General features: G+C 45.8%; 2 protein-coding genes across 2 annotated transcripts in view; both read right to left on the bottom strand.

Moving 5' to 3' along the window:
* Positions 1 to 5,179: 5,179 nt before the first annotated feature.
* Positions 5,180 to 8,598, bottom strand: OLFML3 (olfactomedin like 3). Its single transcript, XM_044004996.1, is given in 9 exon segments — positions 5,180 to 6,474; positions 6,476 to 6,525; positions 6,805 to 6,828; positions 6,831 to 6,930; positions 6,932 to 6,946; positions 6,948 to 7,055; positions 7,057 to 7,092; positions 7,794 to 7,933; positions 8,531 to 8,598. Coding segments are annotated over 8 exon segments (1,221 nt in total). The 5' UTR covers positions 7,911 to 7,933; positions 8,531 to 8,598; the 3' UTR covers positions 5,180 to 5,703.
* A 5,175-nt stretch (positions 8,599 to 13,773) lies between these two features.
* HIPK1 (homeodomain interacting protein kinase 1) overlaps positions 13,774 to 27,271 on the bottom strand; it is a 44,745-nt gene continuing 31,247 nt past the window's right edge. The window contains 9 exon segments of the mRNA XM_043964791.1: positions 13,774 to 18,699; positions 19,685 to 19,815; positions 20,390 to 20,634; positions 22,385 to 22,597; positions 23,083 to 23,189; positions 23,191 to 23,266; positions 23,815 to 23,870; positions 23,872 to 23,958; positions 26,669 to 26,803. Coding sequence (XP_043820726.1) covers positions 18,214 to 18,699; positions 19,685 to 19,815; positions 20,390 to 20,634; positions 22,385 to 22,597; positions 23,083 to 23,189; positions 23,191 to 23,266; positions 23,815 to 23,870; positions 23,872 to 23,958; positions 26,669 to 26,803 — 1,536 coding nt within the window. The 3' untranslated portion in view covers positions 13,774 to 18,213.

The raw sequence follows: 27,271 nt of genomic DNA, 5'->3' as shown, positions 1-27,271 counted from the left end.
GTTGTCTCCCCTGTTAGACTGTAAGTTTCTTGAGGGAAGGAACTGTCTTTTGCCTCTTTTTATATCCCCAGTGCTTAGCACAGTGTCTGGCACAGAGTAGATGCATAATTAATGTTAGATTGATTGGTTATTTGATTGATTGAATATTTTGAACATTTTAATTTCTCAGACAGATGCTGAAAGCCAGCCCCAGTGAGTTGAAGATATTGAGGAAAAAGAGGAGAACTCAAAGGGTCATGGGGGAGAGGGGGGGAAATGGGTGTCAACCTCCTGGGGCCTTCAACTATGCTGGAGGGAGTTGGAGAAAGAGGGTCCTCGACTCCTGGGCTCATAATTGGGGAAGCAGAAGCAGACTGGACAACAGACAATACCTCAGGGCAGCTGTCTCCATAGCAGCAGTCATTGTCTCTTCTCCCCACAGCCTGCAAGTCCCCACCCCCACTCCCCATCCTTGGCTGTCCACTATCTCTGGCCCAATGCTGGGAATAATGGGGGGAAGGGTCTCCTCTGGCCTTCTCACTCCTATGCCAAGGTTGGGACTTTCCTTCCAGCTCTTCCTGGCTCTGCTCAGGCAGGCCCTGAGTCCCAACCTATTGTGTAGGGTTGCAGAGTGTTGTGCTGCTAGCAGTGAGGACGTAGGAGGAGGATGTCATTTGGTGGCCTGGCTCAGATCCAGAGGCTGTCTCCTTGAGCAGCAGATAATTTAATTTAATGAATTTGGACAGTTCACTACATCTGCCCACACAGCTCCACTCACCGTCCAAAATGCTTCCAAAATAGTCCTGTCGGTTGTGTTGGAGCCAAAAGGGGAAATGGAACAAGTCATAAAGGACGAGTCCCTGGAGCCTTCTGCCCTTTCAGAAAAGTTGAGGGAACTTTTCTGAAGAGCTTGGGTGGGATTTCTTAATCCACTATTCCCTCCAAGGAACAGGCCAAAGGCGAGTCTCTCCCCCCAAAACACACACATACGAATCCACACACACACACATTTATACACAAACACACACACGATGGAACTATAAAGCATCAAGACAAATTGTCATGAGGACTTTATAGAAATATTGCCTTGCTTAGTAGTCAGCCTCATACACTGTACTTGTACACACATACTCACCAACACATTCATGATAATGAGATAGCTAACAGTTATTTAGTGCCTCCTATGTGTCTGGTACTATACTAAGCACTTTACAATTATTATCTCATCTGTTTCTCACAACAGACCTGAAAAGTAGGTACCATTGTTATCCCCATTTTACAGATGAGGAAACTGAGGCAAACAAAGGTTAAGTACCTTGTCCTGGGTTGCACACCTAAAAAGTGTCTGAGACCAGATTTGAACACAAGTCTTCCTGACTCTAGGCTTAGTATTCTGTGCATTACCCCACTAACTGCCCCTTATACGTACATATGCATACGTGTGTGTACAGACACTCACACACATATATACATATTTATCATATTTACTAGCTATATAACCCAGGGCAAATCTCTTAACCTCTTTTTTGGTTTTGGTTTTGGTTTTTTGGGGTTTTTTGCAGGGCAATGGGGGTTAAATGACTTGCTCAGGGTCACACAGCTAGTAAATGTCAAGTGTCTGAGGCCAGATTTGAACTCAGGTACTCCTGAATCCAGGGCCAGTGCTTTATCCACTGCGCCACCTAGCTGCCCCTCTTAGCCTCTTTTTGCCTCAGTTTTTCTCATCTGCAAAATGAGATGATAAATAGAATGTATTTCACAGTTATTTTGAGTCTCCAATGAAATGTAAAGTGCTTTGTAAACCTTAAAGGACTATATAAATGTTAGCTGTTATTATTTTCATTCCATGATCATCATCATTAAAAAACCATTACTGAATATTCTCTTACATAGCATGGGGCTACATACAATACAAAAATATCTCCAGAGACAGAGTCCCTTCTTTCTAGGGAGCCCACAGTCTGAAAGACACACAACATGTGTGCATATATACATGTATAGTATACACACATGCAGAATGATATTCATACTAGGTCAGGGAAACACACAGACGTATGCAAACTCAAAGAGTGACAGTCACACCAACACACACTCACCTGCACACAAGCATACACAGTGATGGCAAGTCCAGGACAGGAAGACACAGATGCACATACAAATTCACACAGAGTGCCAGTCTCTCCAGGACACAGACACATTCATATTCATAGGCATATTCAGACACATATGCATATTCAGGGACAGTCACACCAGGACAGGGACACACACACACTCTCATACACACACACACACACACACACACACACACACACACTGATGCATTTACACAAACACCCCGAAAACTATGTAAATGCATAGATGAAATCGTGAAGACAAGGCAATGGTGCTCAGAAGAGGTGGCTTATCTATGCCATGGGCACACATGCCATCTCTCAACACCTTCTGGACACTCTTCCCCATTGTCCCCAGTGAGACCCCACCCCCCAGCCCATCCCCGTGGGTGCTGCACAAACTGCGCCAGATGTTCCGTGGGCAGACACCTCTGTGGGCTGACAGGCAGTGATTATTGTTGCCAGCCCCACATTAAGAGAGAATTGAAGGGGAGAAGAGCCCCCACCCGTCTCAGGCTCCCTACAATAGAGCCTTTGTAAGTCATTATTCTCCCCTTCCCCTCCAACCTACGTCAGGAGCAGCTACGACTGAGGGGAGAAGAAAGGGAAAGAGACAAAAGGCGGAGATGGGCCTGTCTGATCCACCCCATCCTGGGGAGGTGGGGCACGCCGCTCCTCACTCACAGGACTCACTGCATTGATAGAAGAGACTCTTCCAGCCAAAGCAACTGATTTGGCTCAAGTCAAATGCCCTGATTCCAGGGAATCCTGGCCCTGGGCTTAACCTGATTTCTAGGGATTTGAAATTGAGAGCCATGAAAAGTAAGAAGAGGATGGGCTCTGATTTGCAAGCCCTATCAGTGGAGCAAAAAGAGGGCCCTTACATTGTGTGAGTGTGTGTGTTGGGGGTGGGGAGAGGATCAAAGGCAGAATACTTCCTTTGTCCTAATTTCAGATTATTTCCTCTTCCCTACAGTGGCCCTAAATCAAAGCCAAACTTGCTTGACACTGGGGTAAATTTAGTGGGTAGAGGGTGAGGGGAGAAGAGAGGGATTGGATCAGGGTCAAGGGGACCATTTCCCAGTCTACCAATTGTCCTAGGGCACCCAGGTGCAATGATAACCCTCTTCCTTTTCTAAACATGGTTTGGAGCAAACTAGCCCTTATTGCCAGAAGGCTCCTAATCTACTCCCTTCCCAGGAGGAACATAGGTGCTGGCATTTGTGGCCAAGAAGTGATCCAGGGGGTGTACTGAGGTCCTAGTAAGAATTCTAGGGTGAGGGGCAGCTAGGTGGCACAGTGAATAGAACACCAGCTTTGGAGTCAGGAGGACCTGAGTTCAAATCTGGCTTCACACACTTAACACTAGTTGTGTAACCCTGGGTAAGTCACTTAACCCCAATTGCCTCACCAAAATAATAATAATAATTCTAGGGCAAAGGGCAAGAGCAGAATAGTATATAGAAAGAGAGGTATATATATATATATATGTGTGTGTGTGTGTGTGTGTGTGTGTGTGTGTGTATGTATGTATGTATATGTATATATATGTGTGTGTATGTATGTATATGTATATATATGTATATGTGTATATATATATATTGGGGGGGGCAATAGAGGACAAGAAGGAAGAAATCTGGGATCTCCTTCTATAGAGACACAAGAGACCCTCCCTCCACCTGTTTTTCCTATCCAAGCTGTCTAGCAACCAAGCTTCCCCTCTACCCAAGGCTGCCCCTGGTCTGGAGAAGTAACACCTCTCCAACCAACAATGTCCAAACCTGCCCCTTATCCCAGAACTGACCAGCTGAAACATGTAGACTCTCCTTTCCTCCTCTGAGCAAAAAGGAAGTACTGGGGGGTGAGAGGGTGTTTGCCTAGGATCTTGTCCTCTGTACTAGAAGGAATAGCAGCTCTCAGACTGTAGACCTGAAACAGAGGGATTATCACCATCCTTTCCCACAGATTGCAATCCACCTCCTCCAGATTCCCTATTGAGAACCAGGGGTGGGTGGGTCAGCCAGTTGACATCACCCTCTTTGGTAAATCAAAGTCAGAGATGGGACTACTAAGCAGCAGAAGGTTAAAGCCACAGGCCCTCCAAGCCAGTCTTAGTGCTAGGCACCAAGCTCCAGTGGGGGATGGGGCGAGAGAAGCAATGGGAAGGGGGGCGGGATATCACTGGGGGGCTTTGCAGCTTCGCCATCCAGGATATAGCCATTGCCCCGCCCCCTCAACTGAGCTGCAGAGACGCTGCGGCAACAGGAAAACCAGATCAGTTTAGACCAGAAACAATTGTGCAACCAGGAGGTTGGGCAGAGCCAGGGCCTGGGCAAGGAGGAGGGGTCAAGAGCTTCAGCCAGTTCTAGGAGTGTTTGGTGTGATTCTTAGGGGTCAGCTATGTTTGAATTTCATCCATTCTGCATGTGGACAGTATGCATTCAGGGCTCTGGCTTTTTCATGACCCTTGCCTGGCCAACGACACAGTGGGCATTATGGATAAGAATTAAGGATCAAGGCATCTGAGAATTAAAACCTGGTTACTTTAGTCAATTCTCTCTCTATCACCAGGATTCAAATGATTTTCTAAGAGGGCAGAGGAGGTAGGGAGATAACTGACTGCATCCCTAAGCCATGGTCCTTGAAAATCAGACCTTAACAGACTCAGACACTTGACATTAGCTGTGTGACCCTGGGCAAGTCACTTAACCCTCATTTTGCCCTGCAAAAAAAAAAAAAAAGAAATAAAGAAAAGAAAAAAAAATCAGACCTTAAAAGCACCCCCAAAGGGACAAGAAGATACATCCAACCAAAGTCCCCCTGGGGTAGAGATGTGGGAAGGGGGATGCAAGGTCAAGAAGGGTAAGCCAAGTCAGTAAAGGGTTAGCCCTGGCAGAACAAATCCAGCTGGGGTCTAGTAACAGTTCTGAAGGTGAATGCTAAGAGTAGAATGGCAAATAGAAAGAGAGTTGGGGGTGGGGAGTAGGAATGAAAGATAAGGGAGGAAAGTTGGCTTGAGGAGCCAGACCCTTCCCCAAATTCCTCCTGTACAGAGACATAGAAGACCAAGCCATGTTTGGGGGGTTTTTCCCATTTAATGAAAATACTGCAATATAAAACAACGTTAAGAGAATTTCAGTTCTCGGGTAGAGGTGAGGTGAAGGTGGCAAGGAGAAAGGAAGGTAGGGGGATGTAATAGAATTATGGGGTTTTGTACCTTGAACCTTCCCACTCCCAAGAGCATGAAGCCCTGGGCTTGCTTCTCCCTACCCACTATGGTCTTTGGCCTGTCCCACTCTCTCCGTCCCTTTTCTACTCCCACCACTCAGGTCCAGAGTTGTCTGGGCCTGATTCTTCCTAGACTGGCTTGAAATTTGAAGATATGGGGCAGGGAACGCAAGTTAGATGACTACCAGGTTTGGGATTTTTGTCCTTCTGGAACATTCAAGGCTTTGGAGTCTTGTGTTCCACATCAAACCAAGGGCTGTGAGTGTTTTGGTCCCAAGAAGCATGAAATACGAGAATTCAACTAGCATTTACCCAAATTTGAAGAATCTGGAGATTGAGGAACAGGAAACGGAGTGAGACAAAGTTAATGGGAGGTGGGATCCTCTCAGACTTCTTCTTCCTTCTTCTTCATTTCTAACTTGTAGACAATCTGGTAGCCATCATCCCAAGCATAGAGTTGGCGCTCTCGAGGGTTGTATCGGAGGCTGGCGTGGGCTCCGTAACGACGGGGGAAGTAAGGGTGTGCCGCCTGCTCTGGAGTTAGAGTGCCACTGGCATCAAAGGAACACTGGACTCGGGCACGGCTGGCAGGGCGGGTATTATAGACAACATAAAGGGCCCCGCAGATGACAAAGGCAGCCTCTGCATTTTCCCGTGGGCAGGGGGTGTCCCACTGCTGCTCTGTGTCTAGTGTCTGGGGATCCAGTTTGGCCAGGCACAAGTGCCTATCATCCTCCTGGGTGGCATAGACAGCCCATAGCCCCTCCTCATCTGCTGCCAGGTCAATGTACGTGTCCTTAGAGAGTCCGTAGGGAGGGATCAGCCCTTCAGCAGGGAACACAGAACTGTCTACCACGGTCCGGTTTGCTAAATGGAATTTGATGAGCTGCAACATGTCTCCTCGATCCTCACCTCCACCTGGTCCTCCTGGGGGCCTTCGGGCATAATACAGGAATCCTCCATATACCAGTTGCCCAGTGCCCACCCAGGGGAAGGGGAGCCGGACACGAGAAGCTTTGCGGGCAGCTGTTGAGAGGGTGAAGTCACGCAAGCGTGGGAAGACGTAAGCTGTATCATTTTGTGTCCCATCAAGCACAAAGATCTTCTCTGACGGCCCCAGTGGGTCCTTAGTCCACATTCCTGCTGGGCTTCCAAAAACGTTTCAAGATCTTCATGGATCTCACCTGGGAGATTGTGTGACTACATTCTGGTGAAGAGAAGAAGGGTTATGGGCTATGCCTCACATCTCTCAAGGTGGACCACTCTGTGACAGCTGTGAACAATCTGTCCAGTGGCCTGTGGAATGACCTATCCTTTTCTAGTATGGGAAAGAGAAGGGATCCACAGTGTCCCAAGTCCCTAGAAGCCCCCAGGGATGCATCACAGGCATTTACCCCAGCTAGCACTGAGGAAGTGGAGCCACCCTAGACACACAGAGAGAGGATGGGCTGGAAGGGGTAATGGGTCGGTCTGCTTTTTTCCTAACCTGTCAGAAGATCATACTTCTCATCCTTCTGCCTTTAGCCTTGGTCCCGGGTCCTCCTGTTGCCTTCTCATCCACCTCGATAAAGGGTGGGGCAGGATTCTGGGTTTCTAGATAGTCCACCTCCCGCATCCAGCCGGTCTACCCCTGCCTGCAATGTTGTCCGCCCTCAGACCTGAGGGGTTCCCGCTCCTTTCTGCTGCCTCCAGCAGAGGTAACATTTTGTTCTTGAAGTCCCGAAGTTCAGCAGCATGATCGGCTGCTCTGATCCTGGCACTGGGCCAGTCGCCTCTGAGATAAGGGGTGAAGGGTAGGAAGAAGCAAAGGGAAGAGGCAGACAAAGGAAGGGGTGCACGGTCTAAGCAAGCCTCACTAACCCTTCAAACCCCCTTAGGAAGCAGATGACTCAAAGCGCCGACCATTGGAAACCGAAAGAGTGGAAGCTGTGAGCCAGATCATAGAGTCATAGACTTCTCATGCTAGAATGGGCCTCAAAGCTTGGGCTTCCAGTGTTATTTCCACCCTGGTTCCCATATCCCTGGAAGTTCTAGTTTCAGCAGAAGCAGGCGGCAGCTGCTGGGATGGTCCCTATCTCACAGGCCTTAGCCCTGCCACCCATCATCCTCTCTTTCTAAGCCCAGGTCAATTAAAGAAGGGTGCTAGGGAAATGACATCACTATTAAGGATACCTAGAGCTCAGCTTGGAATTTCACAGTCAAGGAATGGGCCTTAGAAATCATTTAGACCAGCTTTCTTATCTTACAGATGGGAAAACAGAAGGCCAGAGCCGGGCAGTGGATGCCACAAGTACACAGAGCACCTTAACGGTGGAGTCCAGGGAGTCTCTCAGGAGGTTCCTCCCACATCTCTCAACCCTCCACAGCAGGATGCCTCTGAGTGAGGGAGCGAGCTGGGGCCCGACAAAGATCCCGAGCTGGCAGAGAGGGGTGTGGGGGCTTGTGGCAAAGGGGGTGGGAATGGGGGACCCTCACCTCCAGGGCAGACAACCGACGCTCCATGTACTCCACAAGGTGGTGCTGCTGCTGCCCTTGTAGGGGCTTGGAAAGGGACAGGAGAAGCAAGACGAGGAGAGGCGTGTGGGGCCCCATGGCAGGCCAGCTTCAGTGTGGGGCTGGAAGGGGAAAGAAGGAGTGTATAGCCTGCGTCTTAGGCTCAACCCTTGGGTTAGCCTGGGAGGCGGGGGGGAGTCTGGGGCCGGGAGTGGGGGGGGGGGGGGGCGGTGCTGTGTTTTTTCTAGGTCTCTGGGTCTCTCTCACCACTCTGGAATGCTTTCACTGCTTCCTCCCCCTTAACCCCCTCCTCCTTCTCAAGCTGATCAAATACAGATGGTCCCATTACAGGGTGGCCAGATGCCCGACTACCTCCCTCCCAGGCTGAAGGCTCCCCAAGAATGAGATAGGGAAAGGGCAAGCTAGCCCCTCTGTCCAGTAGTGGCCAGGGGGAGTAAGATGGGGAAGGGAGGCTGGACGTGGGAAACCCTTGCAAAGTCATCCCTGTGGTTTGAACTTGTGGTTCTAAAACTGATCCTTGTAAGAAACTCTGACTCTCCTTCCATCTTTCTTCTTCTCCCTACAATAGGAGGCAGGGTTTCTTGGCCCAGCTCAGAAGAGTAGGCTGGCGGAGCTCTGGTGGGTGGGGGAGGAGAAGGGAGAAAACTGGTTGGTAGATGGGAGGAAGATGGGGGGAGGGTGGGTGGACAGGTTCTTACCAGACATGTCTTCTGCAGCTCATTGGCGCCACCTCGTGCCAAATACTTGGTCTTGCGGCCACACTTGGGCTGACTGGGAAATAGAATCATAGATAGAATCTTAGGGTTGAGGAGGCCCCCCAAAGAGCATACGATCACAGAACCCTGAAACTGGAAGGGAAAACAGAGGCTATGTAGTTCCCTTATTTTACAGATATGGAAACTGAGTTCCAGAGAGGTAAAGTAAGGTATGGTTAGCTCCTTGGGGCAGAGACCATTCTCTTTTGGTAGCCCCAGCACTTAACACAGTGCCTGGCACATAGTAGGTATTTAACATTGACTAAAGTATGAACTTGTCCAAGATGGCAGGACAGTGTAAGGGTCAGCAGTAGGATTTGAATCCTGGTCCTGTGAGTCCAAAGCTGATGTTCTTTCCATAATTCCAAATCTGTGGCTGGTATTTTCTGTCCATCTAGGACCAGAAAGAGGGAGCAGCTCCTTCTTCTGTGGTAATTATAATGTAACTCTCCAAGTTATAACTCGATAGATATAGACAGCTATGTTGCACATTGTGTGAATAAATATATATTGTTTAACTATGTATATACATTTGAGGCAGTGGATAAGAGTGCTGGACCCTAGAGGCAGAAAGACCCTGAGTTCATGTCCAACCATCTCAGACACTAGGTGTGTGACCCTAGTTCACAGTCCTAGTCCTGCCCTTGGGGATTAAGAAGAAGCTCTAATCCCCCTTCTACCTAACAGTCCTTCAAATACTTGGACATTATCAAATCTGCCACCCCTTGCCTGGGCAAAAGGGAAAATGCCTACTATGTGCCAAGCACTTTACAATTATCTCATTTGATCCTCCTCGCAACAACCCTGGGAGGGACTACTACAATCCCCATTTTACACGTGAAGAAACTGAGGCAGAACAGAGGTTAAGTGACTTGCCCAGAGTCACACAGTCTGGTTTCTGAGGTGGGCTTTGAAACTAAATGCTTAGTCCCTTCCCCTTTCGCCTGGGCAAAGGGTGGGGAGATATGAAAACAGACTGTTTTCAAGTATTTGAAGGGCTATTTGATAGAAAGGGATTACTTGGGAGGCCCAAGGAGGAACCCCATATATACCCCAAAGTGAAACCAAGTCACTAGGAAGTTAGTACAATTCCACATAAGCAAGAACAGCAGTCCTAGTGCTCTGCTGATTCACAAAGTATGATTTTGCCCTCTCTAAAACAGTCATTTCTTGATTCCCTGTACCCTTTCCCCAGGGGCTTTTAAAAATGCCATTTTTCCCTTCTTCAAGGAGTTCAAATTAATTTTAATATTTATTAAGCAAAGCATAATTAGAAAGGAAAGGAGAAAGAGATATATTCATAGGGATAGATGAGCCTGAAAAAGAGGCCGGTCTCTGTCGGGACCACCTCATTTCATTATGTGTCCTCTTGAACATAATACTGTCTTCGCTTCCCTGGACAAATCTCTTGACCTCTTGTGGTCATAGGAAAATCTAAGGCTTTAAGTTGCAAGAGGAATGTGTGTCTGCTTTGGTACAGAGTTTCTCACTAGGAGTTCCTTATAATAATGAAATTACAGGGGCAGCTAGGTGGCGCAATGGATAAAGCACTGGCCTTGATTCAGGAGGGACCTGAGTTCAAATCCAGCCTCAGACACTTGACACTTAACTAGCTGTGTGACCCTGGGCAAGTCACTTAACCCTCATTGCCCTGAAAAAAAAAATAATAATGAAATTACAGATACTGCACACAAAGTAACAGGTATAAAGGTAAGAGGTAAAAAATAAATAAATAAATTTAAAAATAAATTTTTTAAAAAGGTAAGAGGTGGGGGCAGCTAGGTGGTGCAGTGGATAAAGCACCAGCCCTGGATTCAGGAGTACCTGAGTTCAAATCTAGCCTCAGGACACTTGACACTTACTAGCTGTGTGACCCTGGGCTTAACCCCACTAACCCACTTAACCCCCATTGCCCTGCAAAAAAAAAAAAAGGTAAGAGATGACATCACATAGTGGACCTGGATGCTGGACTTTGTTTGTCTCTCCCATTAGACTGTAAACTCTGGAACCGCAAGGACTGTCTTTTGCCTTTCTTTGTATCCCCAGTACTTAGCACAGTGCCTGACATATGGTAGGTGCTTAATGAATGTTTATTGATTGATTAACTTGAAGGTGGATCCCACCCTTGATACTCCAATAGCTAGGTGGACTTCGGCAAGTTGTCATTTTACCCCAGGAAACTGCCTTAAGACTCCAAGTTCAGATCTGTACCTGTGTGGGATGAGTTCCCACACTAACAAAATTGTATGTTTGATACGTTTGATATACATGTAGATATACATGCAAACATGGTGGATGAATATAGACTGCAGATTTGTGATCTCATTGGTTGCAAGTACTGACACTGCTGGGTCAGATCACAGACTGTCTTACACATCCTTGGCTCTGAGCTTGGGCCCTTCACTTCTCAGCCCAAATTCTCAAACTATAAAATTAAGGAGTTGGACCAGATGATCTGTATGGTTCTTTCCCATTAAAGTCATATTGATCCTCATCCTTTTTGCCACATTCTTTCCATAAGCCTTCCAAAGATATTCCACCCAAAGTGATGGAAGCTTTTATGCTTTTTTTTTTTTAATCATACAGGGGCAACTAGGTGGCACAGTGGATATAGTAGTACCAGCCCTGCATTCTAGGAGGACCTGAGTTCAAATCCAGCCTCAGACACTTGACAATTACTAGCTGTGTGACCCTGGGCAAGTCACTTACCCCCATTACCTCACCAAAAAAAAACCCCAAACAAACAAATTATCATACAGGTAGCATCAATGTAGGGATGACGCTGTCTGTCCATTCTTGGTGCATAACTTGCCCACCTTCTATCTCTAGGTACTTTGCTTTGAGAATGTCCACATCTTGTATCTAAATGTCTCTCTCTGTCCTCACCCCGCCCCCTTCTCTCATATACAGCACCCCAAATTGGAATTAGTTATTTTGGATTTGCTTAGGATTATCTAGGCCATTACTTGCCAGAGATAATCAGATAATCAAGGATTTAACAATTATAATCTACATTGGGTACTTCCAGGTCCAGAGGACTGAATTCAGTCAATTCAGGTTTTAGAATCATTGGATTTAAAGCTGAAAGGGGCCTTAAATCATCAAGTCCTAGTCATTCATTTTATAGACGGGGGGGGGGGGGGGGGGGGGGGGGGGGGGGGGGGGGGAAGTGAAGTCCAAAATCCCGTAAGTAGTAAGTAAGCAGAGCTTGAGATTTGAACCTAGGTCCCATGACTCCAAATCTAATGTTTTCTTTTCTACAACACTACACTTTCCTCATCTGTCCGGCTTCCGACCTCACTCATTTGCCTCGAAACTGCTTTCTCCAAGGTACCAATGATTTAAAGCCTTTTTTCAATTTTCATTCTCCTGGCCTCTGCCACTGTTAATCTCCCTCTCCTCCCGATACCCTCGTCTCAGGTAAGTTCTGGAACGCTCCTCTGTCTGGCTCCTCCTAATCTGTCTGGCTGACTCCCTGTCTCCTTTGGCTAAATCTCCCATCCAGATTCCATGCCTGTCATGAGACCCACTGGTGCTCCTTCCTAAGGCCCTCCTTTTCCTTCCCCCTCTAAGAAACTTTGTTTAATGATCTCATCAGTTCCCAAATGGCTCAATATCATCTCTCTCTGCTGATGATACTCAGATCTATTCATCCAGCCCTAATCTCACACCTCCAATTGCCTATTAGATATCTCAAATTGTCTTGAACTCAATGTGGAATTCAGTATCTTTTCCCCCCTAAACCCTCCCTTACTTCCAAACTCCCCCCATTACTAACACGGGCACTGCCATCCTCTCAGTCACCCAGACTCACAACCTAGATGTCATTCTCAACTCCTTCAATCTTTTTCATGTCTCATATCCAAGGTATTTTGCCAAGGTCTTCTTATTCCAAGCTTTGTAACTTCTCTCTTATATGCCCCTTTCTCTTATGACACCATCATGATATATCACCTCCCTCTGAACTTTTGCTGTAAGCATCTGGTTGGTCTCTCTGCCAAAAACCTTTCCCCATTCCACTTAGCTATCAATCTTCCTAACTCAAAGATCTGACCTGATCACCCACCCCTCCCCATTTCAATTAACTCCAGAGAAGTCCTTTATAACCAGGACTCCTCCTTTCTAATCTTCTTTCCCTTCCCCCCCCCCCCCCCGGGGCATTTTCTCAGACCTTCCTCCTAGTCTGCAATACTTCCACCTCATCTTGGCTTCCTGGCTTGCCTGGCCTCCCCAAATCCTAGCTAAAATCCTACTTTCTACAAGAAATTCTTTTCTAACCCCCCCTGCATTTTAGTGTTTTCTATTATCTCCAATTCATCCTGTATTTGTATGTTGCTTTCACATTACTGTGAGCTACTTGAAAGAATGTCTTTTGCCTTTTCTAACCTCAGCAACTCTAGCAGTGCTAAAACATAGTAAGGTGCCTAATAAAGAAATGCTCATCATTTATACAGCCCAACAATTCTAGAAGTCCCATAGTATAAAAAATTACCAGTGTAGACTGTGCTCAAGACGCATTCACTGGGGGGCAGCTAGCTATGTGGCTCAGTGGATAAAGCACTGGCCCTGGAGCCCTGGATTCAGAAGGACCTGAGCTCAAATCTGAACCTCAAAAAACACTTGACACTAGCTGTGTAACCCTGGGCAAGTCACTTATCCCTCACTGTCCCACCAAAAAAAAAAAAAAGACATTCACCTAAAAAGATCAGATAGACAGGCTCTGGGAAACTGTCTCCCTGCAAATCCTCCATGGCTTCAACACCCATACACTTTATTGGAGAAATGAAGTTCAGTTTGGAAACTAGAGAACCCCAGTGAAAATGCTGCCTCTCCCAAAGAAGGCCAATGCCTCCAGGATGCAGCAACCAGTGGGAGGGGGGAGAAGTACCTTCCTGGGGTAATTCCTCTTCCTTGTGCTGCAGTGGGTGTTTAATGACACACTGGGAAAATAAAGCTTAATTAGCCTGCTGCTGTCAGGCCTGCTTCCAGGTCCTAGTCCAGATGGGCTTAAGAGGGCTTTGGGAGCACTATCTGCCGCAAGTGCTCCTCACAAAGATGAGCATCTACAGCTAGTCTGCAATGCTCTTTGGATGCAGAATTTGACCATCCCAAAATCGATCGTGTATTTCTTGGAAGTCCAGCCCCATTCACCCTCTCCCCAACAGGAACCACAAACAGCCATATGGATCAGAAAATTAACCCATTTTATTTGATGCATTGTAATTGCTCTACATTTTACTGTATTATGTAGAAAATACTGAAAATACAAGCTACTTTGTAAAACCAAAGACAAACATTGAATCCAAAGATAAACTATGTTTTACACAATGGACCCTTTTCCCATAGTTAGTATTAAATTTTAAATATCTATATTTCTTTTGTTAAAATGATTATTTTACATATCCCCTAAGTACATCTGCAATACAAACATAGATCAGTAATTCTCAGAAACTACCTGTTTCTAGAGGTTTGTAAAAGGAAGAGCACAACCAGAAAAAGGGGGAAAGCAAGTTTAAATCGCACACAATAACTAGCATATCAAATACATTTAATAAAGTAGGAATTTCATTGCAATATCAAGGATTCAAAGCAGAAATACTAACATTACATATAATGTACATATAATGTACTGCTACATGTAGTGAGATTATTTTTCAAGCTGAATCTGAAATCACACATTATATAAAGTTTAGCAACAAACAACCATGTAGACATGCTGCACCATCCATCAGTTTAAAAAAAAATCAGAAAGGAAGCAGGCTCAGGCCATTCCTGTCACTGAGAGGCAATTTTTTTTCATGCCTTGTCCCCAAACAAACCATCCTAACCAATGGATTCTGCATAACAGTGATGGAATGAGATGTGTAAATTACTCTGGAGTGACTGGCTGGGGGCAGTCCTAACTTCTCTGACTAGAGATGAGCAGACAGACAGATGCCACTTCAGAATGGCCAGGACCAGCCCGAGATGCAGTTCTCTACCTGGGGATTCCCAGTCCAGGGCTGACAGTCACCGTTATCTCATAAGCATTCCTAAAGAGCCCACTGTGGCTTCTGCCTCTATATAGGCCCATGGACAGAGGACAACAGTTTCACCAGGTCTCTCCTTGCTTCCTCTTGCCACCTTCCGACGGAGGGCCTGAAGCCTGAAAAGATTTCTTTAAGCTGATTTGATTTTAGGTCATTCTGACAGAGCCCCAAAACTCACTAAGCTCAGTAGGTTTCCCTCATCTGGTCAAAGCTACAAGGACAGTCTAAAGCCATTTCTCAAGGTAACACCCCACTCAGCAAGCACATGCAATGTAATCTTGGTCAATCAAAAACACCAATTTGCAGCCTCAGACTGAGAATTGCTAAAATGCTTAAAGCCACAACTCTAGAAACGTAATTAATAGTAACTGCACACAACCTTGGTCATTTCTTCCTCAGTGGAGTCAGGCTTGAATTTAATTCAATGAGATCTACTTGTTGGCTTGGGGAGGGTAGATTTTTCTGCATCTCATAGTTTCTATGGGAAAAAACAACAACAACAACCACACACACACACACACACACACACACACACACACACACACACACACACACACACACACATACATACACACACCCCTGTTCCCTGGAGAACAAGGTTACAGAACAGGAATTTCATTCAAAACAATTTGTGTATTGGGTAGGAAAATGGGCATGTGCTTGACAATAAATAGACACGAAGTTCACACATGCTGACCAAAAAAGAAAAAAACCTTTTCAACACGAGGGACTGCTTAGCCTATCATGACACAAACAGTGCCAAAAACACACCTTACTGAAGTGACTAAAGAATAGACACAACACTGACTGGCTCCTGTCAGGTTGTACAAACCACTGACTACCTGTACCATCTTGGAAGCCCTGACTTCTCACAATGAAGAGACTCCAAATACCTCCACAATTCCTCGGTGTTTGACCCGGATCAGAGCTTGCCGCCCAGGGCCCAGTGAAATCTCCTGTCTCCCTCTGGCACCTCCCTGAGACCATCTCTACATAGAACCAGTCCTAACCAAGGGGAGCAGCTCCCCACTCCCAAAGACTCTGAAGCCCCAACTGTTCCTCTCCTCTGACACCCTCAACTCACCTGGGCAAAGAGCTCAGGACATAAGGCTAGTCCCACAGCTCAAAGGTCCCCAAGAATAAATAAGCTGTTAACTGGAATCAAACATTCCCTCAGGACCCTGGGGGCTATTATTACTCTTACTAAGAAACCTCTGAGAGATCCCTGTCACCGGTGGTACCACAAAGCTCCTCCTCATCACACAGGGACACAATGAGCTACACGACAGGCTCTTTGGTATAAACACATCAGTTTTTAAGGTTTTTTTCCCCCCAAACAAGCAAATATTTTAAAAGGAATGTCAACTATTAGCAGGAGAGTGAGTGCCACACTGGAAAAAAAAATTCATCCTAAAACTGATTGCACGTGCTTTAAGGAAAAAAATATTTTTTTTAATCTCTAATATTGCTTGGCTCTTGAAATCACCTGCTTCCTGAACTCTCGCAAGAGGCAAGGCAGCAAATACACAGCATGAGAGCCACATGAAAGAGAGAGTTTCTGAGGAAATTAGCTGAGGCTCAAAATCAAGTGGAGTTGCTTTGAATTCTTTTTTAATGCTGACAGGGAAACTGAGAACAATGCATTTACACAACACGCTAGCTACGAATCCTGCTTGGATAAAGCTCAGTGAACTGTGGAGGGTCCACGGGCTGAAACACTACATTATCATATAAGGCACTACAATAAAAGGGGCAGGGTTGGGAGGGAGGGAGGGAGGGAGGGAAGAGACACACACCAAACAGCTCCTCACCACACACACCTGTGCAAAACAATCCAAAGGTCTCCGTTCCTTGCGGGTGCCTCCCTCCACAGCTCTCTCACTCAGTGCTACGGTGATGTGCTCTAAAAACTGCAATTCATTCACATACATTCTGACACAGATCAGTTCATTTTGGTTTAAATACAATGGAGACATCGATTCCATCCCTGGGGAACACTGGAGGGTCAGACACACACACCAAGTACAGAGTTCAAGTGTAGTCACTACACATTTTGATTACAAAGAACATTTGGGGTTAGCAGGAAAACTGTGTTATAGTTTTTCTAATCAATATGTACATATTTAATTATGCAAAATATTAAAACACCACCATTACAAAACTTCTAAAATATTTTTTAATTCAGTAATAAATTTTTAAAATCTGTTTTTTCTTTTTTTTTCTTTTTTTTTCTTTCCACAATTCCAACATGCACTTATTGTATAAGTCTTAATGAGAGAGCATTCCGTTTGCTGCTGACATACCAAGGAAGCTACTCTTTCTGAAGTATAAAAAGCTATACACGTGTCCTTTAACTTCCTCTTCAAGCAAATCACATAAAATAAAAGGTGAGGTGAGGGGGATAAAAAAAAGAGTGGGAAGAAAAAAGCCCTGTGCTTCTTAGTAAAGAAATTCTGCCCTGGGAGAGATCTGGTGTCAAATGAAAATTTCAAACAAACCCCTTAAGCGCTGCCTCCCCCTCCCTTACAGTTTGTGAGGCCAGGCCCACGTCCGCCAGTTATCACATAATACAATTAGATCTTGGAGAGAATTCAGACAGGAAGGGTAAAACCACACAACAGCAAAGACAATAACATTAACAACAACAACAACAATAATAATAATAACAATAATAATAATCACCTTAATTTAATGGCTTTTGCAATGATAAAAGTTAAGCTGAATCACAGACTTTTAAAAAATAATTTAAAAAGAATACATGGAGCCTTTCACGGTAGGTGTGGATTTTCCCCACACTCGGTTACTAGCCAATGGTGAGCTGCCTGATCCCGTGCCTTTACATCAAGCGCAGGAGTAGCTGAGTACCCCAAAAGCAACACTAAGTGATATGTAACAAGTTTTGCAGAAACAGCCACTGCCTAGTGAGGACAATCCAAGTCACCAAGACAAAACTAAAACATCAAGAGTTTAAAATGTCCAGAAAGCTAAAATGTGCACTCTACTTTGGGGAAAAAAAATGCCTGATAGAAACATACAAGTAACGTGCAAGCTGCTGCTAAAACCTACAAGGCAGACAAGCCTTTGTTCAAAACAAATTTAAAATGAATTTTCCTCTTTTCTCACTTGTGATCAAAGTTTAGTCTCCTGACATCAGCATCTTCCTCTGATCAGCGGTTACAACATTATGGCATTAAATATAGAGGGGCTTGTCTTTAAAAGCATTTCTACAAATCATGTGAGTCAGAGTTAAAAGATTTTCCAGAGGGCAACCATAAAACAGTCTCTCTCTCTTAGTAACAGAAGGGGTTGGCACCCTATGCAGAAGGTGGAGAGTTGAACTCTTCAATCAGCAGAAACACTGTCAGAAAACAAAGAATTGGGGGAAAAAAAAATAGAACAGCCTTTGGGAGACACACGGAGACAGATTCCCAGGGGGAAAAACCCCAAACCAACCTTCCTTCTGCTCGGGCTGGCTCCCTGGGCAGGGCTAGCAGGGGGCTTTAAGTGAGGCTACGGGAAGGGCTTGATATTCCCCACTTCCAAGACCTCCATGCCAGGAATGGATGATAACCATGCCCCTGTCCCCATGCCCACTGACTACAAGTAAGAATACTGGCTGATCTTCGTGGGACTGAGTGGGTATCCAGTATAAATTGTTGAGCCTCGAGAGGACCCAATGTAGGACTGGGTGGCAAACTGTTGCTGGTACTGGGCAGGAGCCACGCTGGCCGAGGTGAGAAGGCTCGGCCCAACACTGACGGGGACCTGGTGGACCAGGGTGCTAGGATGGGTGGTATAGGCTGCAGTGTGCCTCGAGGATCCCTGGGGGGAGAAGAGATGTGCAATGGAGCTGGTGGAGCCCAGGGCAGCTGCAGAGGTGGGCGCAGCATAGGTGTACAGGTGGGGCTGGCTTGGCAGGTGGGCAGGGGCTGGGGCCAGGTGCGGGTGTCCCGTGGAGTGCAGCGGACTGCCATGCTGAAAGGTGTAGGGGGCTTGGGAGAGCGGGGCCACGAAGGCTTGCTGCCGGCGGGGGGCAGGGTTGCTGCTTCTCTCTTGCAAGGACGGAGCTGATGACTGCTGGTTCTGGAAGGAGGAAGAAGGGAAATGAGGGATCATGCACTCATTCCGGCTCAGGATACTGAGGCAGTGGTGGCAGCAGCAGCAGCAAAGGCTCCTTTGAGAGCTGGCAAAGCCTTTCTGGTCACTAATCCATCCACCCCTTTTGGCTGCAGGCAGGATTCCACTCTTACGTGTCCCTCTCTAGAGGCAAGTCCTCCCCTGATCTAACAATCACCACCTCACCTCAACTTATTCTATCTTTTGGGGCAATAGCTCATTGCCGACTCTTCAACCTGAAGAGACTGAAGAATTCTCCCTGAGTGCCCCTCGGCCTTCCATTCTTCAAGAGGACTTAGCTAGTTTTTCCTTCCCTGGTCTTATTTTCTAAACTTTCCTCTCACCTGGTTTTCATCTTGGACTCCTCCAATTTCTCCTCTCCTCCTGTACTACCTTCCAGACTTCCTAGAGACATCATGAATCTCTCCCTTCCCCTCCACTCAATATCAGCCAAAGAAGAGTCTGCTCAAACAATGAAACTATCCTTCCTTGCCAACCAGAGGGTTAGACGGAAAAGGGAAGCGCAATTCTAGCACCCGGCAATAAGCAGGACTGAGGGCAGCTGCTCAGCCAGCCAGAGAACAGGATCCCTTTTTCCTTGGACCCATGTGGAGATGAACTGAACTCTGATCTAGGAGAAGGAAAATATCCTGGCATGGGGCCTAGAAGTTGCGAGCACTGGACAGAGCAGAACCCGGCACTGACCTGGACGTGCCAGGCTCCTCTATACTCTTGAACATTCCTCCTCTGGGGCAAGCCAGGAGGAGAATCTCATGAGGAACCTGGGGAGCAAAGCTGATCATATGGCTGGAGAGAAGACACAGGGCATATGCAGATGTGGCAAAGGACCAAGCACACTAAAGGGGACTTCACTTGGCCAAGACCAAGCAGGACCTGGGGTTCTCCAGGGAGCAGGGGCCCTAAGCAGAACCCAGTAGCCCTCAAAGCTTACCTGGCTAAGATTGAGCGGCTGTGCTACGTTTGCTCCCCCGCGTTGCGCCCGGTAGCCTGTGGGGGTGATACAGCAGCCAGACGACTGACCACTCACTGAGGCGACTGGCTTGGTCTTATTTGTCAGGAGGCCTAAAAAAAGATCATGATGGAGTTAGTCCTGGGGGAGGAATATCTCTTCAGGAGAGCTAAGCTACATCCATTATTCCTCTCATTTCACATCTCCATCCATAATACCAGTCTATGGAGCTGGCATTGTCTTGAATCGGATGGTGCTTTGTGGGTATCCTTTTTCCTCAAACTAGCACCTGAAGGGCAAAGCCTTTGTATGATAACTTTAATGTACTAGAAAAAAAGATTCATTAAAAGAGCTTCAACAAATGCTGATCAATCAACTGCCCTCAAAACAAGTTGTCACCACATCAGCTTTTGAATATTGCCATCATCTTGCTTTCAGAATAAGACAATCCACTTCTATGATCCACCTCTCTCATCAGTGTGAAAGGACACATGGGGCATTTGTTCAGTGACCTCTTGGTTACCCAGAAGTTCTTGTACTTCTCCAGTGAGAATGGAATGGTAATAGCCTATAAGCCTGGATAACTGGGAGAGGTCTGAAAGCTTAACTCCAAGCAAACATAACATAGATAGTCAGGAGAGAATTTCATGCCAGAGCCTTGTGCTTCTGCATCTATTAGACACTCACCTGAAGCCTGGGTTGCCACTGTGCAATCACCAAGTTGAGCTTTCAGGGGTGGCACAATGATGGTTCGTGCCCCAGGTCCATCAGTCACAACCCGGCCAGGTCCTTCTAGGAGGGGCGGCCCCGTATTGCCCCGAATTGCAGTCAGAGTATCTGTAGAATATGGACTGCTCAGAGATGAGTCGGAGTCAGGAGAGTCATTGACAGTAACATAGCTGATGACGTTGGACCTTGGCTTCAGGCTGGAGCTGCAGGGGAGAAAGTTCATGAGAACCCAGCTGTCCTTTTGGCAGAGCCTCCTAGTGGTGAGCCTGCCTCAGGTCTCCAGCCCTCTCCAGACACCCTAAGCCAAACTAAGAGAAGAATCTTCTCAAACACCACTCTTACGTCACTCTTGAGAAGTCAAGAGTTTACGTGGCCGCCACCTACCGCCTGAAATCTCTACTTGCCATCACACGCAGTTAAGATCATCTCCCGACCTCGTTTCTCATCATTTCCCAACAGATTTCATTCTGTGTTGGTTAAGCAACACTGTTCCACACAGCCTACACGGGCCATGTTCCTCTTCTCTGCTGGGCCACTGCACAATCCACTTCTCCCCACTTGAAATGATCTTCTCTTCTAGTCTCCCCCAATCCAAGTCAACATCTTCAAAACCCAGTTTTACCAAGTGTCCCTGGCCCCACACTCCTTTTTTTTTTTGTGAGGCAATTGGGGTTAAGTGACTTGCCCAGGGTCACACAGCTAGTAAGTGTTAAGTGTCTGAGGCTGGATTTGAACTCAGGTACTCCTGACTCCAGGGCCGGTGCTCTATTCACTGCGCCACCTAGCTGCCCCCCCCCCCCACACACACACACTCCTTTTTAAGAAAGCTTTCTGGTTAAGCCCACCTAGCTGAGAGCAATCCTGTGATCCGCAGTCAGGCTCTCAGTAACCTAATTCATCTGGGTTTATTTATAGACAACTACCTCAATGTTTCTCTTGTTATTTTCCACACATACATGCTAACACCACCACCCCCGCCCCCATTAAACTACCAGCTCTCCAAAGGCAATCCCTCCTTCTTCCCTCCACCCCCAACATGTCCAGTCTGGGATTCCAAACAAAGCAGAGGGTCAGTAAATAGCGCTGGTCTCACTTAAACATTTGGAGGTGATCCCCTTTCACAGAACCCTGCCAAACTCTCCAGCTGAGGTTTCCTTTTGCAAACTGGGCAGTGGAAGAAGAAAATTAGATGGGGGCTTGGTTCAGTGTCAGGCTGGCCTTCTCGAGGAGGCTTCTCAGATGACCTCAGCCCCCGTGCCAATCCATGCGTTCACTGTCTCTGACTCTCCCTACTTGTGTTCACTCTAGGAAGCAGCATGGTGTGGTGAGAAGAACACCAAACAGCATCTCAGAAGCTGGAATTCTACCTCTGCTTCTGCCGCTCACTAGCTGTCTTGGCCTCAGGCAAATCAGTTAACATGGTCTAGTTCCTGTTATATGGAGATAAACAGGCCTGTCTGGCTTATATCTCAGAGGGATGCTGTGAGGACTTCATAAGGTAATACAGGGGAAAGTGCTCGCTCATGAGACAGAATGAATACTCTACAAATGTGAAGTGTTACATGTTTGGGGGCTCATTCATCTCTCCTCTATTTAACCTATAAAGTTCTTAAAGACACACCCCACACACTTAGGATATGGCCACTGCACCCTGTGAGCTCAAGAAAAACTTTGTTGATTGACTTCTCTGCAAGACTGATTTAGTTGGTTGAAATGTACAATGGGACAAAAGCACTTCACAGCCGAGTCTGTCCCCAGTGCTCAGGGAGGGGATCTTGGGAGTGGACCCAGCCTCAAGCGTGGCCACACTCCCCATATGACTTTTCTCTGAGTCTTTTCTTCCCGTCACAATGCCCGCTTTCCACAGAGGCACAGCTGAATCACCAGAGGGAGTCCGCAGTCCGAAGCCAAGGACAGGGACCACGTGGCCAGACAGCCTTCCACCTGCTTTACCTGCTGGGCTTATACTTGCTATCCTCCTCCTCATCAGTGTCACTTCGGATAGTGATGACGCTCACAGGAGGGCTAGGGGTGTCTGGGATGATGATGGGCTGGGGCTGATCTTGCGCAGGGACCAGGGGGTTATAGGAAGAATTGGTACGGACTGGGCTGCTCCCAATCAGTGAATAGACTTGGGTAGGTAAGACATCCAATGTGGAGACGGTTCTGAAAGAGAAGGTCAAAGGAAAGAAAGCGGTGCTTAACTCCACAAATGAGGAACATTTTCATCAGCTTCCCTGCATCTTTTTCCCATTTAGACCTGTTGTTTTTTTCTTTTCTTTATTAATTAAACCGATAAGACTTAACAATAAGAAAATAATTATAATGAAAATGAATACACTGACTATTGCCACCAGCTCCTAAGCAGACAGCAGAGGCACAAGGGGTAATACTGTTCTTTTATGAGACCTCCAGTCAAGTGGACAGATGTGAAAATGACCCTCACACGTTAAGAAAAAGCTGGCCAGGAAGCAGACACGTTAAGTCATCCTTGCTCTGACAAAGACAAACCATCCAAAATCCCACACGACAATGTAACTACTGTACTTGACCTGACAACTAGGCAGGATATTCCACTCCAGCTCCCCAAGTATTAGGTGACAAAATCCTAGAAAGCAGGACATGGTTCTAGACATCTAGAGACAACTTACTTGGCTGAAGCCGGGGCTGGCTGCTTGTTCTTCTTGGAGGGGAGGGAACTAGACTGTTGTTGCCTGACAACGTGAGCAACACCAACGTTGAGAGGCTGAGCTGTGGCCCAGAGTCAAGTGGTTCGTCAGCAGGGAGGGCTGCTGCATGAGGAGTACTGTATGGCTGCCATGTGAGTGGGCATTCCTGGGTTAACAGAAGGAAGCAAAAGAGACTGAATTCTTCAGACTTGAGGAAGACAGAATCAAAGGAACTAATAAGCAATGAAGCAGCCAAACAATGGAGGGAGGGAGGGAGGGAGGAGGGGAGAGGGGTAGAGAGGGAGGGGGGCTGGGAGGGTATGGGGGGGTTAGGGGAGGAAGGAGGGGGGGGGTAGAGAGGACAGGGGGAGCTAGGAGGACTGGTTTTCTCTTAACACTTGGCCCATGCATTATTTACCAGGCTTGCATTTCTGCTATGCCATCTTACATTTTCTGAAATTGCTGGCCAAGGAATTATTTAAAACCAACCTAGATGTTTCTTGAATCTAGGGCTCAGTCTTTTCCTTATTAGTTGCTTTTTAATGACCTTATATCTCTACTTGATTTGAATAAGACTCCCAGGGACTTTACAAATAAGGCGAACTTCTCCCCCCTCCGTTTATTGTTCCACACCCCCTGTGCCACCGAAGTCACCCATACTCTGGTGGCTCCTCTCATCCTTGAATGATTGATCACAAAGAAATTGACACTTGCCTCCAGTCTCCCAGCTGCTGGCTGCTCCCCATGGTCTCTGGAATAACGGCTGTGGGCCTGAACAGAATTGTGCAGAGCTACCCCAGGCAACTGCTGCCAAGTTGAAGGTAAGAGTATCTGCTGGGTCCCTCCAGGCCAGGCCTGCTGTAAGAAAGCACACTACAGAGACCCAAACTTGACTTATCATTGGCCCCTCAAGAAAAACCAAAATGAAAAGTTTGCTTTAAACACAAAGTTATTTGTAGATTGTTAACTTGCAAAAGTTACAAAGAAGAAAGCAAAGGTCAGAGGGGCTCATGGCTGTAATTCTTATCGTTAGAAAAAGGTATAGTCTTTTGGCCACCTTCCCCAGAAGTCCTCCCCCTGGGAAGTGGAGGAGAAATATCCCTATCGTAAGAGTTTCTACTGTACTGCAGAGAAAAAGAATCAAAGGTCATAGGCAGAATCCTATTTAATGCCATGGGCTGTTATTTCTACAAAGTACCTAGGACTATATCCCTTAAAAGAACAGAAAAAGACTGATTCACAATGAAATTAAAAAATATTTTAAAACCTAAGCTTAAGCAGATGACATGCATCAGACCAATTCAATCCACACACACACACACACACACACACACACACACACACACACACACACACGCACACGCACGCAAAAAAGGGGGGGGTTGTCTATCTATTTTTTTTGATTAAAAGAAAAAAAACTTAATAAAATGGAGATATGACTTGTGAATGACAAAGGTCAAACTATTTAGCAGAATCCAAGCTTATGCTATCAAGCACAACCTAACTAGACATCTACAGTTGCACGATCATAGAATCTGAAAATAAAGAACTGAAAGGTATTTGTTCATAATGTCAACAAGTATCCGGTTTCTGCAAAATTCCCTTTTTTTGGCTTGACTTTTTTTTTTAAGTTCCAAGAAAACTCATCCCTATGATATATATGGACTTCTACTTTGCTACATGCCATATTATTAAAAATATACATAGCAGCAAAATGTTTACCGCATCTGCTGCTCCCAGAGTCTGGTATTTCCTGGAAAAAATGGAAGCAGATTTGCAAACTTCCTTCTTTCAATGGATATTCTGCAGTACAATACACCTACAAAGCTGGGGGGTGGGGGGGGAGAGGAACAGATGGGTCTGTTTCTTGAATTTAAAACTGCAAGACTATCAACACACATAGTGTTTTAAAAATATTTCTGCAAGTAACAGATCCACTTATTACAATACTGGTTCCAAACAAGAAGGCTTGAAAGCAGAGAAACTGCAAACACGTCTGCTACCATAAGCAGAATAATTTTTTTAAAAAAGAGAAATATGTTAAGTCACACCATGCGTCTTTCCAAAGCCAACACCTGCACAAGGACAAAGCATGTAGTTTAATACAGAGCAAGAAATAACATCCCAACGTGAGGCAGAAATCTGGCGTTCCAAGCGACGAACTGTTTTGACAGAGGAAAGACAAAAATATGCAAAGCAAATGGCTAGTGCAAACTGAGGCAAAGCAGCAAAAGGAGTGTCAACTAACACTCCTGACTTCTAAACTCCAGGTGAGCAAGTTAGAACCAGGGGCTTGAGTTAAGAAAGTTGTAAAAATCTCTGACTACCTTGGGCTTTAAGTCACTAAGCTGATTAATTTAGCAACAAATAGAGCTGGGTTCCTTCACCAATACTGTGAAATACTATAGAACCAAGCTGTGCACTAGTAATAGGACAGTTCTCCCAAGAACTAAAGAATGTTTCGGGGAAGAAGAGTAGCTGATGTGAGCCACAAGGGACAAAGCACAAATTCAAATTTGCTTTGAATCCCAAGTGCATCATTAGGAGTTCAAAAGCTTCTGGTCATCTAATTTAGGAGTTTTCAAAATAAGAGAAATGCTAGATTTCCATTAGCCAATTCCAATGCAAAAAATAAAAAACCAAGCACAATCACACTCTTTAAAATGGTGATCGATCCTAAATATACCTTTAAGGCTCACTTTTTTTCTATTATTCCCCTAAGGCTACAACTGCTACGGTTCTAGACTTTCCCCAAATTGAACTGTTTTTTTAATTCAAATACTAGCCTAGTACATAAATGGAAGATGCATTTTTACCTCTGGATAAAAAGTATATCTTTATGCCCTAACATAGATGAGTAACTTAAATTTGCTATAAAATAGATGGCATCTAATACCCTAAAAATTAGCTCACCTTTCATTTCAGCCAAAAATGAAACATGATCTAAAAGCATCTGAAGGGAGTGACATCTTTAACTGAATGATGGAAGTCATCATTGACTGATTATGGATAATTAAAGGCTAGAGACTTTTTCCATGCATTTAAAGCAGTAGATTAAAAAGCATCACTAGTGTGAGTTGTAAGCACAGCTTAAGCACCACCTCCCCACATTTCTATGTACAGAGATGCTTCAAAGAGCAAAGCTAATGACTCGCCAAGAAATTCACATGCCGGCCATCGGGGGTGCCTGTAGCCAAGCCAAACTCAAGCCCACTTCCTTTATTCTCAAGGGTCAGAGGGTAAAACTAGGACAGTAAGCACAGACTAGCAGAAGCTCTTCAGGGGCTTATCACATTAGGCTGGTAAAGAACAGAAGCCAAGGGTTCTAGAATCTTTACAGAGCCACACTGAACATCAGTCAGACAGTGCTTCAGCAAGTATCAGGGAGGAAGGAAAACAATGAGACATTAAAGATGGAGCAAGAACACAGCCACAAGATGGCACATGCTTCCATGCCCTCTGCAAGTCTAAGTTAAAAAAAAAAATGAGAAAACAGAACGAAAAACAAACAGAAAAAAAAGAAACCAAAGAAACTCCGTTAGTAACACAATCAAGTGAGGGGAATTACCAGTACAGCGGCAGTCTGTTCAACCAGCGCCGGCCGGCCGGCTGCGCAGCTCAGAGTAAAGGGCACCGCATACTGCGGTGTGATGGTGGCTACTTGAGGATGGAGAGTTGCTACCATTAGTGGTGTACAGCTTCCCTGAAACGTAGATTAGGCAGGTGAGTGAAACAAACATATGGAAGCAGGTTAACAGGGTTCAGAAGGGTCTTGTCCCACCCCAGGATCAATACTGACACATATGAACAATCTCAAGTCACCTCAACACAAGTACCAGGTATAATCTTCCCCTTCAGTTCTCCACAAAAGTCACCCATTGGGCCAAATATCCATGGACCAAAGGAAAAAGGCTACGAATCTTTCCTGGGATAGATTCAGAGGACTAGTTCTTTGAAACTCAAGTCAATTAAGGAATCACTTTAAAAATGTTTACTCCCTGTCTCCAAATAAAGTTTTTAAGATTTTAGAATTCTTTACATTGTTCAGGGCCAAAAATGCATACATCTGAATCCTGACAAGTTACCTATTTCTATACATATACCAGAAGCCATCCTGGTTTCACAGTTGCATGTTCTATAGAAAGTATCAATTATTTACTTTTATGACCTA

Source organism: Dromiciops gliroides, chromosome 4, assembly GCF_019393635.1.
Source record: "Dromiciops gliroides isolate mDroGli1 chromosome 4, mDroGli1.pri, whole genome shotgun sequence".
In the NCBI taxonomy this organism is placed as follows: Eukaryota; Metazoa; Chordata; class Mammalia; order Microbiotheria; family Microbiotheriidae; genus Dromiciops; species Dromiciops gliroides.
This window is presented reverse-complemented; position numbering and strand designations above follow the sequence as displayed.